The 14,617-nt window shown below is 52.4% G+C and overlaps 5 protein-coding genes across 5 annotated transcripts; 2 read left to right on the top strand and 3 right to left on the bottom strand.

Moving 5' to 3' along the window:
* Positions 1 to 546: 546 nt before the first annotated feature.
* On the bottom strand, positions 547 to 3,212 carry QC761_308850 (uncharacterized protein; the record flags this gene model as incomplete). Its single annotated transcript, XM_062878031.1, has 4 exons — positions 547 to 2,073; positions 2,130 to 2,534; positions 2,596 to 2,972; positions 3,053 to 3,212. The coding sequence occupies 4 exons, from the start codon at positions 3,210 to 3,212 to the stop codon at positions 547 to 549; spliced, it is 2,469 nt and encodes an 822-aa protein (XP_062733860.1).
* Positions 3,213 to 3,582: 370 nt separating this feature from the next.
* QC761_308830 (uncharacterized protein) lies at positions 3,583 to 7,110 on the top strand. Its single transcript, XM_062878029.1, has 2 exons — positions 3,583 to 6,151; positions 6,209 to 7,110. The coding sequence occupies exons 1-2, from the start codon at positions 5,983 to 5,985 to the stop codon at positions 6,823 to 6,825; spliced, it is 786 nt and encodes a 261-aa protein (XP_062733858.1). The 5' UTR covers positions 3,583 to 5,982; the 3' UTR covers positions 6,826 to 7,110.
* DAL2 (Allantoicase) lies at positions 3,758 to 6,723 on the bottom strand (the record flags this gene model as incomplete). Its single annotated transcript, XM_062878030.1, has 2 exons — positions 4,782 to 6,723; positions 3,758 to 4,731 (listed from the first exon to the last, which is right to left on the bottom strand). Exons 1-2 carry the CDS (start codon positions 4,873 to 4,875, stop codon positions 3,758 to 3,760), a joined length of 1,068 nt encoding a protein of 355 aa, XP_062733859.1. The 5' UTR covers positions 4,876 to 6,723.
* Positions 7,055 to 11,751, bottom strand: QC761_308820 (uncharacterized protein). Its single transcript, XM_062878028.1, is given in 6 exon segments — positions 7,055 to 7,823; positions 7,835 to 8,486; positions 8,544 to 8,631; positions 8,693 to 8,789; positions 8,856 to 8,891; positions 8,965 to 11,751. 5 exon segments carry the CDS (start codon positions 8,992 to 8,994, stop codon positions 7,850 to 7,852), a joined length of 888 nt encoding a protein of 295 aa, XP_062733857.1. The 5' UTR covers positions 8,995 to 11,751; the 3' UTR covers positions 7,055 to 7,823; positions 7,835 to 7,849.
* Positions 11,437 to 14,322, top strand: HGT3 (Ribulose bisphosphate carboxylase large chain; the record flags this gene model as incomplete). Its single annotated transcript, XM_062878027.1, has 4 exons — positions 11,437 to 11,528; positions 11,578 to 13,119; positions 13,174 to 13,886; positions 13,946 to 14,322. Exons 2-4 carry the CDS (start codon positions 12,509 to 12,511, stop codon positions 14,320 to 14,322), a joined length of 1,701 nt encoding a protein of 566 aa, XP_062733856.1. The 5' UTR covers positions 11,437 to 11,528; positions 11,578 to 12,508.
* Positions 14,323 to 14,617: the final 295 nt, after the last annotated feature.

The following is a 14,617-nucleotide window of genomic DNA, read 5'->3' as shown; positions in this document are numbered from 1 at the left end:
AGAGTAGTACCCGTCCAATGATGGAGGAGCTGTACCTGCAGAAAAGAAGAAGAAGAACCAGAGACAGAGAGTCGGAGAGAGGAGGGGCGAAGGCCGCTGACCATTAAGGTGTCGTTCAGTGCCGAAAAGAAGAAAAGAAAAGCACCTAGGCAAGACAAGCCCAATGGCCCAACTAAGCAGCCGTAGGTAGGTTTGGTCCCGTCCCTTGCAGCTTGCAGAGTACCAACACTCCCAAGAAAAAAAAGCAATCAACCACCGAGACAGAATGTGTAAATTACAGCAGAATGACTGTATTATGTCCAAGGATAGCAATCAATCAACGCTTCCCAGCCCAGTCTGCATTTCTGCCCCTGAGTCTTGCTTCCAAGTCCAACAGTAAATGGACAATAACGCTGGAAATATTCTCTCCTGAAACCATCACAACCCCCCCCCCATCTATGCTTCTTTGTTCTGGTAGCTTCCCTTATACACAAACACCCATACAGCAAAGAGAACCCATCTATCATTTGAATTTATAGAGTATCCCCTAACCCCCTAACCCCCACTCTACTCCTCATCCTCCCAATCCCTCCCCCCATACAACCTCTGCCCCCTATCCATCCCCCCTATCCCTCCCCCTCCCATCCCCCCTCCACCCCCACCACTCTGCCCAGTCGAATTCTCAATCCTCTCCAAAAACTCCGGCGGTATACTAGGCAAATACTTCCTCTCCCGCTCCCTATTCACCCCCCCAAACCCAGCCCCATAACTAACCAACATATCCGTCACGCTAGGCAGCACAAACGGCAGCATCAACGCCGGATCCAGCAGCAAATTCGCCGGCGCCTCCTCCACCTCCTCATCAAACATCCCCCCGCCGCCCTCCGCCGGCGACATCGGAACCTCACCACCTCCATTCTTATTCTTCCCCGGCGATGACCCCTCCCCAGCCACCTTCCTCCTCGCCTCCCGCTCCTTCTGAACAGCAGCCAAATACTTCTGTGCCGACTTCGGCAGTCCCCCCTCCCCAACCTCCGGCCTATAATGCGCCGCCGAATGCAACAGCTGCTGCGGACTCAGACTCCGCAACTGCTGCAGCGTCCCCACCAGCGCCTCCAGGTCGTCCTGCCCCAGACTCGAAAAACACTGCAGCCACTGCAGCAGCTGAATCACCGGCGCCAGGTGCCTCTTCGACGCCTCCAACAACGTCTCCCCCGTCGACTTCATCTCCCCTTTTTCATAATGCTCCGGCTGCCGGTTGTTGCTCCTCACCCAGTCCTCCAAGACAGAAATATTCATCCTGATCTGCATCGCCTTCGTCCTCGCCAGGTACTTCCTGTTGGACATGATGCGGTTGAACAGCTCCGCCCCGAGCCAGTATATCAGCTGCGAAGAAATCTGCGCCGTGATCACCGAGTGAACATCATAAAGATCCAGCACAAAAAGGGTGGACGACAGCAGGGAAGTAACGTTTCGTGGCGAGGGCTTCGCTCGCTGTTTTGGCGACGGAGGTCGTAATCGCTTCTCGAGAGGCTCTTCTTGCACCTCTTTTTTCCTCTTGAAGAGCTTCCATTCGTTTTGAAACGTGATGTTTTCGAACCCCGGTATCGTTTCGTGGTCGAGCATCGCCGGTTCGAGCACCTTGTCCAGGCGTCTCTCGGCGTCGCGGACGATAAGAATAAAAATTTCGTTAATCAGCTCGGCCAATTGCGCTTGGAACTCGGTCGTGGCCTCGACGAGGCCGTCGTCTTTTTTGAGGTAATGTAGAAGAAGCGTGGCGTTGGACATCCAGAACGCAAGAATAGTCATGTCCCATTGGTGTTGTTCCACCACGTAGTTGATCTTGTCCATAGCTGTTACCAGTAGCTTCGCCAGTAACTCTGGACTGGCGTGATAATGCGCATATCTGGCCCCGAGGAAAATCATGTTTGCTGGTACTGGTTTCTGAGTTGGAGATCGTTGCGGTGTCATGTTGGTGATGACAATGTCTAGGATCGTGTCGAGATCGCTCTCCTGGAAAACAAACATTTGATCGTGAAGACATCTTGACCAGTCAAACTCCTGCTGTTCTTCTTCATCGAATTCATCAAAGGTCTGAGATTGTTAGCATCAGCTCAGAAAAAAAAAGGGGTTAAATAGGGGCTACAAACCTCAGGCTGGTCATCGATGCCCATGTTGCCAAGGTCCACCTCCAGATCCCTAGCACTGTCCATCATCATGCGTCGGCGCATTTCGTTTTCGGCCAACTCTTCCTCGAACTTGTCCTGGGAAAATCCAGGTTTATAAAAGTCATCGTCCAGCCCGACCGTTCCGATGCCATACCCGCCACTGTCGTTGAGGTAAAAGTTCATGTCGCTATCCTGGCCAGCGAAATCGAACGCCGTCCTCCCTGTCGAGGTCTTCTTATCTGGCGACGCCCCATTGTCCAAAAGTATCGTCGCGATTCCCTTGTGTCTGTTTGTCATGGCCCACATAAGAGCACTCCACTGATTGCGATCCTGCTTGTCGACATCGGCTCCCGCGTCAATCAACGCCTGTACCACCGACTCGTGTCCCTACCACCAAAACAATTAGCATGGGCAATTTCCGGGAGAGCGCATGGCTAATAGCACTAACAAAGCAGCTCGCGTATATGAGGGCCGGCGTCCCCTCGTCGTCTGGCGCATTCACGTCTATGTATTCCCTGGCCTTTCCGTTCAATATCTTGTTTACAGACTCCAGGTTGCCATTGCTGGCGGCCATGATGAACGTCCTCTGCAATACATCCTTCTTCTCCTCCTCGGACCGCTTCGGATCGGCAGCGACCACATCCTCGTCCTCAAACACGGCGCTCGTTGTGTGTGCGGCCTGGGCGGCAAGCATTTCCATAAGCCGTTTCTCGCTGTCCGGGCCGCCCTTTGTCAACTCCTCCTCGTAGTTGGGGTCATCCAGCGTCAGGTTGCCAAACGATAACGGCTTCGCGGTGATGGGCGTGGTCAGGAATTGCGATTGTCCTGAAAAGCAAAAAGACTTGTGAGTTAGCACACGGTATGACGTGGGAGAGCAAAAAGGGGAAGGTTGAAGGGACACCAACCCTGCCATCCGTCGTACATCTCCGTCTCGGGCACCAGCAACTCGGCGGGAGCATGTCTCCGGTCGTCTAGTGACCGCGGCAGGTCGGCGGGCAGTGGGCGCTTCTTTTCCGGGCCACCAAAGCCGGCATCGAAGCCGCCGTCTGAATCCCCGAGATCCATGGCTCAGGGTGCTACGGTTGAGCTGGCATGCGTGCGTGTTGCGTGTCCGGGGCGGCTGCTCATGGGCGAGGCAAAGGGGTTATCCGTGGGCAATCGGCATGCGCATTCGGGTTTGGCGGTGCGCCAAAAACTCTGTGTCCAGTCCAGTGGGCAACGTTTTGGAAAAATCGAGAGATGAAAGCTAGAAAACGGCGTTTGACCCGACAGTTGCGCTCCCTCTTGAGGCGTTAGGCATGTTTAAAGTCTGGGCTTTGGCCCTTGGCCGCATCATTCAACCGCGAGTCGCAGCCCTCCCCACCTCGATGGCCCGTGCGTTGGATAAGAGAGACGAAGACCATTAATCTCAATCTCCTTGTTTGATGATCTCTTTGAACCAATATCCAACTCTTGTCGCTATTGATCTTGGGTCACATGGCTTAATATGGTCTCGTTTGGTGACATCAATCGGTTCGATTCGGCTATCTGTCCTTCTTTTTCTATCTATCCCTTCAGTTTGTTCAACGTCCAACCGCCACGCCGCTCCCAGTCAGTTTCACCTCGACGGCTCAAACGGCACGCTTCGCAAACACTCTGACACGCTTCACGCCTCCGTCAGGCACAATGATGAGCTTGACGTGGGTAAACACCTTGTCCTTGACCAAGCTGTCTACTGGGTGTTCAGCATCTGGGCCAGTCTTGATCGGCTCTGCTACCTTCACCCAACCCTCAGCATCGGGCCCGAGTTCACCATCTCCCTTCCACTCGATAGCTTCAAGCTCAACCCTTTGAGGGTAGTTTCCTCGGAAGTGAGCCGTGTCAACAAGGAAATTCTGGATGTAAGCCGGCGCTCCAAGCTTGATAATGGTCCAATCAATATGACCCTTACCACGAGACCGAGCTGTCTCCCAGCCGTCTCCCATATCCTTGCCTCTGCCAGGCAGGATCAGGTTGTCCTTGGTTCCAAAGTGCTCATCACTGCACGAGACAGCAACACCTCCGTTTTGGGCCGCAGCCAAGTCGATGATGGCATTAGTATCCTCTGGAAAGACGGGAACGGCATGACCAAAGAGGCGGAATCTGGCGATACCACCGTCCGGGTACATGTTCAAACGGACGTGTGTGTATTGCTTGTTGGTGGGATTCTCCAACTTCCACCCAAATCTCTGGCTGGGGCCGCACTCCTGAAGCCCGAGAATAGTCTCCCAACCACCACGGCCTCCCTTCCATGAGAGGACCTCCTCGTTGTTTTGGCTGAAGCAGCCCTCCACTGAGATGGCAGGGGCGTGGTTGCCGTTGAAGTAGGCAGTGTCGACTTCAATGCCCTCGACAGTACCAGAGCTAACTCCCAGGCGGATCACCACCCAATCGAAGGGCTCAGTGTTGTGTCTTCTGGTCTCCCAGCCGTCATACCAGGCACCGGTGTAAACCATCTTCCCCGGTTTTCTAACTGGGGGAAGTGGGTTGATCAAGTTGGCAGCATCAGCAAACCATTGGTCTGAGAAGCCAAGAACTTCACCTCCAAGAGTGGCTGAGACCAAATCTGCAAGATGGTTAGCATGGCATCCTGCCGTGAAACAGAATTGCACCTACCAATGGCGGTTGACTTCAAGGTCTTGTCGATGTATTCGGCAGAGACCGAAGTGGCCGGGACGGCCTCGGTAGCGTATCCGTAATCATCAGCCATGGTGGGCAACTGTGAGGTTCAAAGTGCAATTGAAGGTAAGAAGGCCAAATAGATGATATGTCGTTTCAAGGCGGCACAGAGGGCACACTTATAAGCCTCTCACTTCCAACCGATGCCGGCCGTATCAACGATCGTTATCAAAGCATATGACACAAGAGCAGGGGAAACGATTTCGTTTTAAATCCAACGTCAATCACCTATCCGCCTCCTCCCCAACCCAGTGGCCCGCACAGAAGAACGAGTGGAAGTCGGCCAGCTCCGACGGCAGGCCTGCCTTTGAAAGTGGAGATGGAGGCGAGCCGATGGGTCCTTCTAGAGTCCTAGACACCTTCTCCGACACCCTAAGCAACCGGAGGTGACTAACAGAAAACATGCACAATCGGCCGGCCGTCCTCTCGGATGCAGGTTCGAGAAATGAAGACGCGGGGCACATCGGCACACGGCGGCACAAATTGATAAGATACCGGTCCGAACGGGAGCGACCCCGCATAACTGGGGCCATGAAAATCGGTGTGAAGTGATTGGTCAGCCAGCTTGTCTCTCAGCTCGGCCGCCTCGGTGCCGTCATCACCGACCTGGACCGCGCCATCATAAGCAAGTGAGGTGATCTCTCTGGGGAAAGTTTAACTTGACGACAAGACTCCATCTTAGCTGTGGAATATCACCTGGAGCTTACAGTTCAAAATAGACGGCAGAGGCTTGAAACTAATGGCTTCCCGATTTAGTTTCACTAACTGGCGTGATGCATGCATGTTTTTCTTCCGTCAACTTGTGACCGGATTGGTAATGATTCGATAGCTTTGGGGGGGAGAAGCGGCATAAAGGGTGACACAAGCCGACGATCTTGTCCGCGTCACTTTGCCCTTGCCCTTTCCTTTCCAGCTCCTTCAGCTGGGTTGTGTCGTCTGTGGCGTCTGTCAACTTCACGCCTTTTCCCCGCCGACTTGTGTCTGAGACCGTCTATATCAGCAACCAGACTTCCCACTCGAGCTACTCGCAGCCATTTTCGTTTGGGTTCGTGCTGGCTCGAGACTAAACCTAGCCATATCATCATCCATCACCAACTCATACCCTCCACAGCTCTTATAAGAGTCCCCTTCATTCAAGATGACCTCCACAACCACCCCTTCCCTCCCGCGCTTGCCGGACGAGATACACCCTCACCAGGAAGAATCTGACACCCATCAACAACCAAACGAAAACGAACCCCTCCTAGGCCGACCAGGCGACGCAATCCAACGCCCCAACGCCCCCATGTACCGCAACCTCTATCTCGGTTTGTTTCCCCCTTTTCCCTTCCCATTTCTCCCTTTGACTAACCTCCCCTCAACAGGAACCGGCATCCTCTCCCAAACCGGCCTCCTCCTCCTCCTCCTCTCAATCCTCATCCCCCTCCTAACCCACCACCCCCTTTTACCTCTCTTAGTGCCCCACCCAATCCTCCAACTCACCGGCCTCCTCGTCGCAACAGAAGCAATCCTCCTCCTCCAACCAACAACAAAATCCCTCCCCCTAGCCAAAACCCGCGCGGCCAAATTCCACGCCTGGCTTCACCTTTTATCCTTTTTGCTCTTCCTATCAGGAACTGTTATAATCGAAACAAACAAACACGCCAACAAACTGCCTCACTTCCACTCTGTGCACGCTTATTTGGGGGTTGCGACAGTCTCGTTGCTGGGACTGCAGTATCTGTTTGGTTTCACGATTTATGTCACGCCCAGTGTGTGGGGAGGGGAGGAGAAGGCAAAGAAGGTCTGGAAGTGGCATCGGTATCTTGGGTATGGGGTTTTGCTGATGATTCTGGCGACTACGGGGAGCGCGGCGTGGACGGATTATGTAAAGGGGCAGTTGGGGGTGTCGAGAGTGGGAGTGGTGTTGGGGGTTGTGTTGGTTGCGGGGGGCGTGTTTCCTAGGATTCAGCTGGGGAAGTTGGGGTTGAGGGAGTATTGATGAGGAGGATACAAAGGGGAAAGAGTGTAGGATGGAGAGGGGTTGGGGCTGGGAAAATACAAGTATGGATATTTCGTAGTGTGGTGGTGATGAGGAGAGGAAGGAAACGAAAGGCAACACAAAGAAGAGCTGGTGTGGGACTTTTGGGGTTGGAGTTTATGGGACTGTAGTATCTTCTTTTTACCGCTAACTATCAATTGTCTAATGCTTGGTTTGTTGATGGTAGTCAAGGCCATTCATAATAATCGCAAAATATGATAAACCACACTCTCTCTGTACGCATTGCATTGCTATCCATTCCTGACTAGACAACCACGATTGCTCGAACAGGGTATCTACCAAGCAGCCAAACACTCAAAAACACACGAAAAACAGACATGTACATCTTCTAATTCAACTCGCTTCCGCTTCGCCAACCCAACACAACATCATTACAACAACAACAACAACAACAACACAAACCCACCACCATATTCATTCATCCCCACTTGTATCGCACATCGAATTCACATTAACTTTCTTTCTTTCTTTTTCTCTCATTCCATTCCTACCAAACCCCCCGTTTTCTGTCTGGCTATAATGATATATCGTTCGGTGGAAAGTTATACTTCAACTCACTCTCCCCTTCGATCGTCCGTTTCCCTTGTGCAGGTTCGCACTTCCGTATGTAGTTAATCCATATTAAACCCTTGGTATCATAATCTCTTCCACTTTTCCTTCCTCCCTTCCACTCATCTCGGCTCGCTCGCTGTGTATCGCTTCCATCCTCATCTTCGTCCCTAAAATATCAATAACCGCCACCCCCCCCCAAGATATGAATGACAAAAGAGCGTCAAAAAAGAAAAAAAAGAAAAAAAAAACCGCTGTAAAACTCCGTTGCTCCCATAAAAGTGTGTGTGCTTGCTTGCTGCTGTCATTAATAAAACTGCGCGGGTATCTCAAATCGTTACTCGATTTCGTTTTGGTTTTGGTGTTTTGTTTGCATGAATGCCCCCCCCCCCCTCCCCAAAAAAAAAACATTACTTTATGGGTATTGCGTCGGCTGAATAGGCCAGTCGTCCTCCGTGATGCTAGACCAAAAGAACCACACCACCGTAACCGCAACCAAGGTGAATAATGTCTGAAACAGAGAACCATCGATGGCGCCTGACGTGCCGTTGCAAATGTAGGGGCTGACAACAAAGTTGAAGATTTGACCCACGGCGAAGCTGAGAGCTGCCGCGCCCAGGAACAGCAACGGCCTCGTCTCGCCGAGCACCTTGATGACGAGGACGAGCTCCAGGACGACAAAAAAGACAACCCAAACCAGGGGCAGGAGGAGGTAGGTGACGTAGAGCGCAATGCTGCGGTTGGGAGGATCAAGGCTGCCCTGCCATTGGGTAGTCCACTGGTAACCGGTGTCGAGGGCGATGTATCCAACACCAATGAGCCATGCAAGTGCCGAGCCGATGGTGAGTGCGAGGGAGAGAATCGTGCCGTCATCCATCAGCTGGTAACCCACAATACCGTTGATGAAAAGCAGCCATGTTGTCGCCGCGATAGCACCAATGTGGATAGCGCTGAAAACCACTCGTACTTGGTCGTTCAAGGGGAATTCTCCTATCGAGAAAATCTCCGCAATAGACACAAGCAGATAACCGACCAAAAACACTTGCATTTCCCTGCAGTTCCGTTAGCTCCTGTCCAAAGGTTTGACGTGCGCACGATAATGCACTGACCTTCGTCCGACAGCTGCCCTTTTTCTTTCCGACTTAAGAATAAGAGAGATGGTGACAAGAATAGCAATTCCCGCAAGCAGAATCGATCCTAAAAAAATGTCAGGAATTCCATCTGTAAATAAAGACGCGAGACCCTTGGGACATCATACCCAAGTTACCGAGGTATCTATCTTCGCCTGGCAGCGTAATGCCTCTCAACTTGCATCCGCCCCAATCTCCATCCTGATTATGGGTTTTTGAGAGAACCTGTGTCTGGTCAGCATCTGAGGGGACCAATTGGCACTGTAGTGATCGACTGTTGGGATGGCTTACATTGCAGACTGGAAGAGTTGTGTCACGACAAAAGTCCTGATCCCAAGTTTGTGGTTAGTTTCGTCCCTGCGCAAAACCCTGCATGCGATGCCGGTAGGTGCGCGCTCACCTCGAAGTTGCCAAATTTTGTTGACCCCATTGTGTGTTGTTGTCGCTGCGATTTCTGACCGTCGCGCGTAGGAATTGTCTCGGGTGTTTGTTGTGTTTCAGATTTTGTCGGTGGCCTCTCCTCGTTATTGCCCTTTCTTTCCCCAAGCGATTTTACGCAATTGACAAAGTTACTCCCCCTTCACAGTTGACTTTTCAGCTCTTTTGAATAGGTCTCCGCCTTTTCGTCCGTGATCGATAGTCGTGACCTGGGATCGCAGGATGCTGGCGGTGGGGGACCCTGGCTTTTGCTGCAGCTCCCAGCCTCTCGTTCGTGGTTCCTTACTGCCAGCTCTGTTTGCGCGCAAACTGATCGTCGTCGTCGGCGTCCTCCTCTCGTCTGAAAACCATGCGCTAATGATTGGAGTTATTCTGTAGTCGGGAGCAGCATGCGATACTCGGAGTGAATGGATCGGGAGCAGATAAATGCTATGGCGCAGATATAATTGCTGTGGTGATTGGGGTTGGGGGGGGGAGAAGCTGGAAAAACAGGCGACGAGGAGGAGCTGCGGGCGGGCAGCAGTCGGATCGCCGCAATAATTATAAAACTCAATGCCCTGGGGCAACCACTGTCGAGCCACTCACCTCACCCAACGTCCGCGGCAGGAACACAGAACACAGGATAGCGCGCCCCGTTTCGGTGGCACGCAAGGGTGACCCACACCTCGGTTGCGCTCACGCGATTGGCCGGGTGCCCTTGTCCACTTGCCTGTTCCAGGAACCAAACCCCAGCCTCTTGTGAAATCACCGTCAGATTCGGGGCCAACCGGCTGATCAAGAGAGCTCGAGTGTTGATGGAAGCCGAGATTATAGATACGACGCAACCTGACTTCTCTTATTGCTCTGTTCTTTTGTTTTCTGTGTACGGAGTACCCTCAACCGATGCTATATTCGGCTCAGCCGTTGGCTGTGTCGGTATCGGTGACTTGGCCTCTCCACTAGGATGACGGAAGCTGTGGCGGCGCAGGCGTCAGGTCGAGCTCGGTATTCTGGTTATGTATTCTCCTAGATGGTAGCAGTGTGGTCCGACACGTCGAGGCCAGAGGCAGAAAAGCACTGCCAGCTATGTATGGATAATGGGTAAAGGGAGACCACCATTATGCACGATGAGCTGGACGCAAGGGAGTCGTCTCTCATTGCTCCGAGATCCAAAGTCTGGGCACCAGTCACTGGTGTTTTGGAGAAAACACCTCACCCACCCCTGTCGATGGACGAACGCCTCAGACCAAGGTTTTTCGGTCGGCTCGAGATGTGACTTGCATTCCCACTGTTTCGTCCCATGCAAGGCAAGATTGGGTTGCTGTAAGAGCGGGAGAAGATGAAATGAATGGTCCGAGCGCTGGATATTGCTCCTACTACGATTATAACTCTAGACAAGAGACAATTCTAATTTCTAGAAATTAATACTTGCAAGACAACATAGGTGGTCTTGGCCAACACCTTGTGCTTTATCGTATCAGAAGTAGGGGCAATACCTGATTTCCAATATGATACAGCAAGCAACTGTTGTTGGCGGCTCATTGAATACAAACTGTTCTGGAATCCTGACACCGCGGTCGAGAGGACAAGTTGGGCAACTCGACAACACTCCGTAAATATTATCCGGCCCGAGTACCATCCATTATAGTACTCTCTTTCCCCCCACGATCTGGCTCGCATAGTTGCATCTGGAAATTTCAGCGAACACAGCGTTTCATGTGTATCGTAGGACGAACGCCGACGTCCGTATACTGTAATGAAGGTTAGCAATATCACTAGATCTCAAAAACAGCCATGCAGGGGGCCTTTATTGAATTGCCCCATTCCTGAGCTCAGCATCATTCAGTCCCCGGTCTGGCGATTCATGCTCGACTTCCCTTCTGGGATGGTCCATATCTCCTGTCTCCCGAGAAATATCATAGCGGCCGCGGGAAGGGAGCTTCTGCATGATTGAGCCCAGGGGCACAACGGATGCAAGGGAGGGGCGTGGAAGCCTCGCAGAATTTCGTCCTGACGTTGCATATTTTGCATGGCAGTGAAGCTGTTTGATATATATAAGGCATTCGGCCGCCCGGCAAGTGAATTCAAGTATGGCTGTGTCAGTTAGCGTCTACCGAATGGCTCTATGGGTTGTTGTTGCATCACCAACATCAGCTGGCTGCGGCGTGGGCTGTTTCAAGCTGGATGACGCTGAAGAAACCCAGATGGGTGTGAATTGTCAAAACATCGGCGCTCGTTGGTTCAACTCCTCAGCCTGGTTGAATCGTACTGCAGCCGGTGCTGAGCTTTTTGAGGCGAGCCTTGCGCAACCTCACAGGCATGTCAGCTCGTGAGCTGGAATCGCGCCTCACCCACAGTCATGGAACGACAGACAACGTGGGACGGCGTGAGGGGAACAGCATGTTTCACGTTTCAAACATTTGACCCCTCCAGAACAGCATCTATTCGAGTTTCCGTCGGACTTGAACAGGGTGGTGGGTTGCCTGATTAAGCAGAGGCGGTCGATTTCGAAAATAGGTTGCCGCGTGATGAGCTCAAAGTCGTCTTGTGAGAGTCCATGGATTTTGTGTGTGGAACAACATTAACAGGATGACAGGATGGCCGCGGGTTTTTGAACCCCTAAAGTCGGCAGACGGGTCAAACGTGATAAGATGAAGATTGGCCCAGGGCTCTTCTGTGCCGGCTGCCGGTATCAGCAGCGATTTGCAGGATTGACATTGGAGGGGGTGACTTGGCGTGCTGTAAGAAGAGGACGAAAAGTTGGTTGTGGAGATGGTTGAACAAGGCAGCGGGGATGAGTGGACGTTTTTAGGACCCCCTGGTTTGCGGGATGGTGGCTTGGCGGCTCCGCTGAATCCGCCCACAGGGCAGCCGGGGTCAACCCCCGTGCGTCAAAGGGTGCCAACTTACACCACCGCCGCATCTCCCATTGGGACAGACACTGCAGCGTGCCTAGTTTTTTGTTGTTTGGCTGTTTAGCTTTCTGCATTTCCCAGAGTCATCTGACCGAATGTCTTCGCCTTCTGCGGAGCCGGCAACTGTAAAACACAGACATCTCCAACTCGACCCTCTCCCACTGCAGACGGAGGCTGCTGCGAACCAGCCCCATAACCGACAAGATTCCGACTTCCAACCCGTCCCGTTTCCCCTCGAACATTCCCCTCCGAACCCTTCCTGTGCACAATAACACCTCCCGATCATCCCGACAGGGCCATTTCATTGATGAGCCCGCGAGTTCAGAGTCGGAGGACGACTCAGGGAACTCTTCGTGGACCGACACGGGCGATATCGCCGAGCAGCTCGCTGAAGAAGATCCCTTGCGCAAGCGATTAAACGACGACGAAGCCCTTGCCGGTGTCATCAAACGCCATCCCAAACACAAAAAGAAAGTCCAATACCAAGAGCCGTCTTCTAGCAGAAGCCGGTCATCCTCTCGCTACACTGGCGCTGTTAGCAAAGAGGCAATCCACATCCCAACTGCTGCGCACCGTCACGTTAGCAAGGCAGAACAGCTACTAGCCACCATCATGACGGGCAGCTCGAGTTCCATCCACGGCCTGACGGGCAAGCCGTTGATTTATTTTACTTCTATTTTCGTTTCTTTAGGCGTGTTTCTCTTCGGATATGATCAGGGTGTGATGTCGGGGATCATCACCGGTCCCTTTTTCAAGGAGTATTTCCACCAACCTTCCAATGCAGAAATAGCAACAATGGTTGCTATCTTGGAAATTGGTGCATTAATATCGTCCCTCTGTGTTGGGCATATTGGAGATATTATCGGGAGAAGAAAAACGATTCTGTATGGATCAATGATCTTCTTCGTTGGAGGTGGGCTGCAAACAGCCGCGACGAACATGGTCATGATGATGGTTGGTAGGTTTGTGGCTGGTTTGGGAGTTGGCATGCTCTCAACTATCGTCCCGGTATATCAGTCTGAAATCTCACCTCCACACAACCGTGGAAAGCTCGCCTGCATTGAGTTTACCGGCAATATTGTTGGTTACACGACCTCGGTGTGGGTGGATTATTTCTGTGGCTTCATTGAGAGCAACACCTCATGGAGGCTGCCCTTGATGATGCAATGCATTATGGGAGGTCTTCTTGGTTTGGGTAGTCTGATTATCGTCGAATCGCCCAGGTTTGTCTCTACCACTTACACCACGCATGTGAACCGCGCGCTAACCCATTTTAGATGGCTCCTGGACCACGACCATGACGAGGAAGGTATCGTGGTTATTGCCAACCTGTACGGTGGCGGTGACATTCACGATCCCCGCGCTCGCGAGGAATTCCGCGACATTAAGATGGACGTTCTCCTCCAACGGCAGGAAGGCGAGCGCACATATTCCGAGATGTTCAAGCGGTATGGCAGGCGAGTCTTTATCGCCATGTCAGCACAGGCTCTGGCCCAGCTCAACGGTATCAACGTTATCTCATACTACGCGCCGATGGTGTTCGAGTCAGCTGGTTGGGTTGGTCACGACGCTATTCTAATGGCCGGGTTCAACGGTATCACATACCTACTGTCGACAATCCCGCCATGGTACATGGTGGACCGGTGGGGCCGGAGGCCTATCCTGCTGTCCGGTGCTGTTATGATGGTCCTCTCGCTGTCATCCATTTCGTACTTTTTGTACATCGACGTGCCATCGACGCCAACAATGGTTGTCATCATGGTCATGATCTACAATGCTGCGTTCGGATACTCATGGGGACCTATTCCCTGGCTCTACCCCCCGGAGATTCTCCCTCTCAAGATTCGCTCCAAGGGTGCCAGTCTGTCAACAGCCACGAACTGGGCTTGCAACTGGTTGGTGGGTCAGATGACACCCATTCTCCAAGACTGGATTCACTGGAGGTTGTACCTTGTCCATGCATTCTGGTGTGCCGTCAGCTTCGTTGTTGGTAAGTTGACCGCTGCCTTGCTAATTTTTTTGAAAGTCAAAGTCTAACAATATCCCTAGTATACTTTATCTACCCAGAAACCCGTGGTGTCCGTCTCGAGGACATGGACGCCCTCTTTGGCGACGCCACTCGCGCGCTGGGCACACCTGCTGGTTCAACGCCAGCCTTGCACGCCGAGTCCGATCCGCTCGTGCGCTCCGGGTCGCCCATTCCGCCCCTTGACATCAGAGGCCGCGCCTTGCCGGCGAGATTTGGACCGGGAAGTGCGATTCCAGGACTGAACATCGATCCACCAACGTCGGTCGGTGATCCCAAGGCCCAGTCCTCCAGGCAACAAAGTAGAGGAGGTTTGGGCGGTTGGTTGTCAAGGCTTATGGGCCGTGATGGCTCGAGTCCTAGCGGACAGTACGCTCCTATCGATCAAAGGGGTGATTAGACATGGAAAGGGAAGAGTGCACTTTGAATAGAGAAGGGATGTGTGGTTCGTTTCTTGAATGCATATAGATGGCGCGGGAACACTGCTCATCGAGATGGGCTGCTGGGTATGGCTTTCGGTTCTTTGCTTCTCCACATAGGGAATTTGTTCTGGAAGAGGTGCGGGAGTACAGTGACACCACTTTGAATGAGGTTTTTTTTTGGTGTGTTGATAGAACATGGGTTGGAAGGGAAGGAATGGGGAGCGGAATGTATAATTACAGTCGTAGTATATACTACAATGTTTGCGGACGTCT

Source organism: Podospora bellae-mahoneyi, chromosome 3, assembly GCF_035222275.1.
Source record: "Podospora bellae-mahoneyi strain CBS 112042 chromosome 3, whole genome shotgun sequence".
In the NCBI taxonomy this organism is placed as follows: Eukaryota; Fungi; Ascomycota; class Sordariomycetes; order Sordariales; family Podosporaceae; genus Podospora; species Podospora bellae-mahoneyi.
This window is presented reverse-complemented; position numbering and strand designations above follow the sequence as displayed.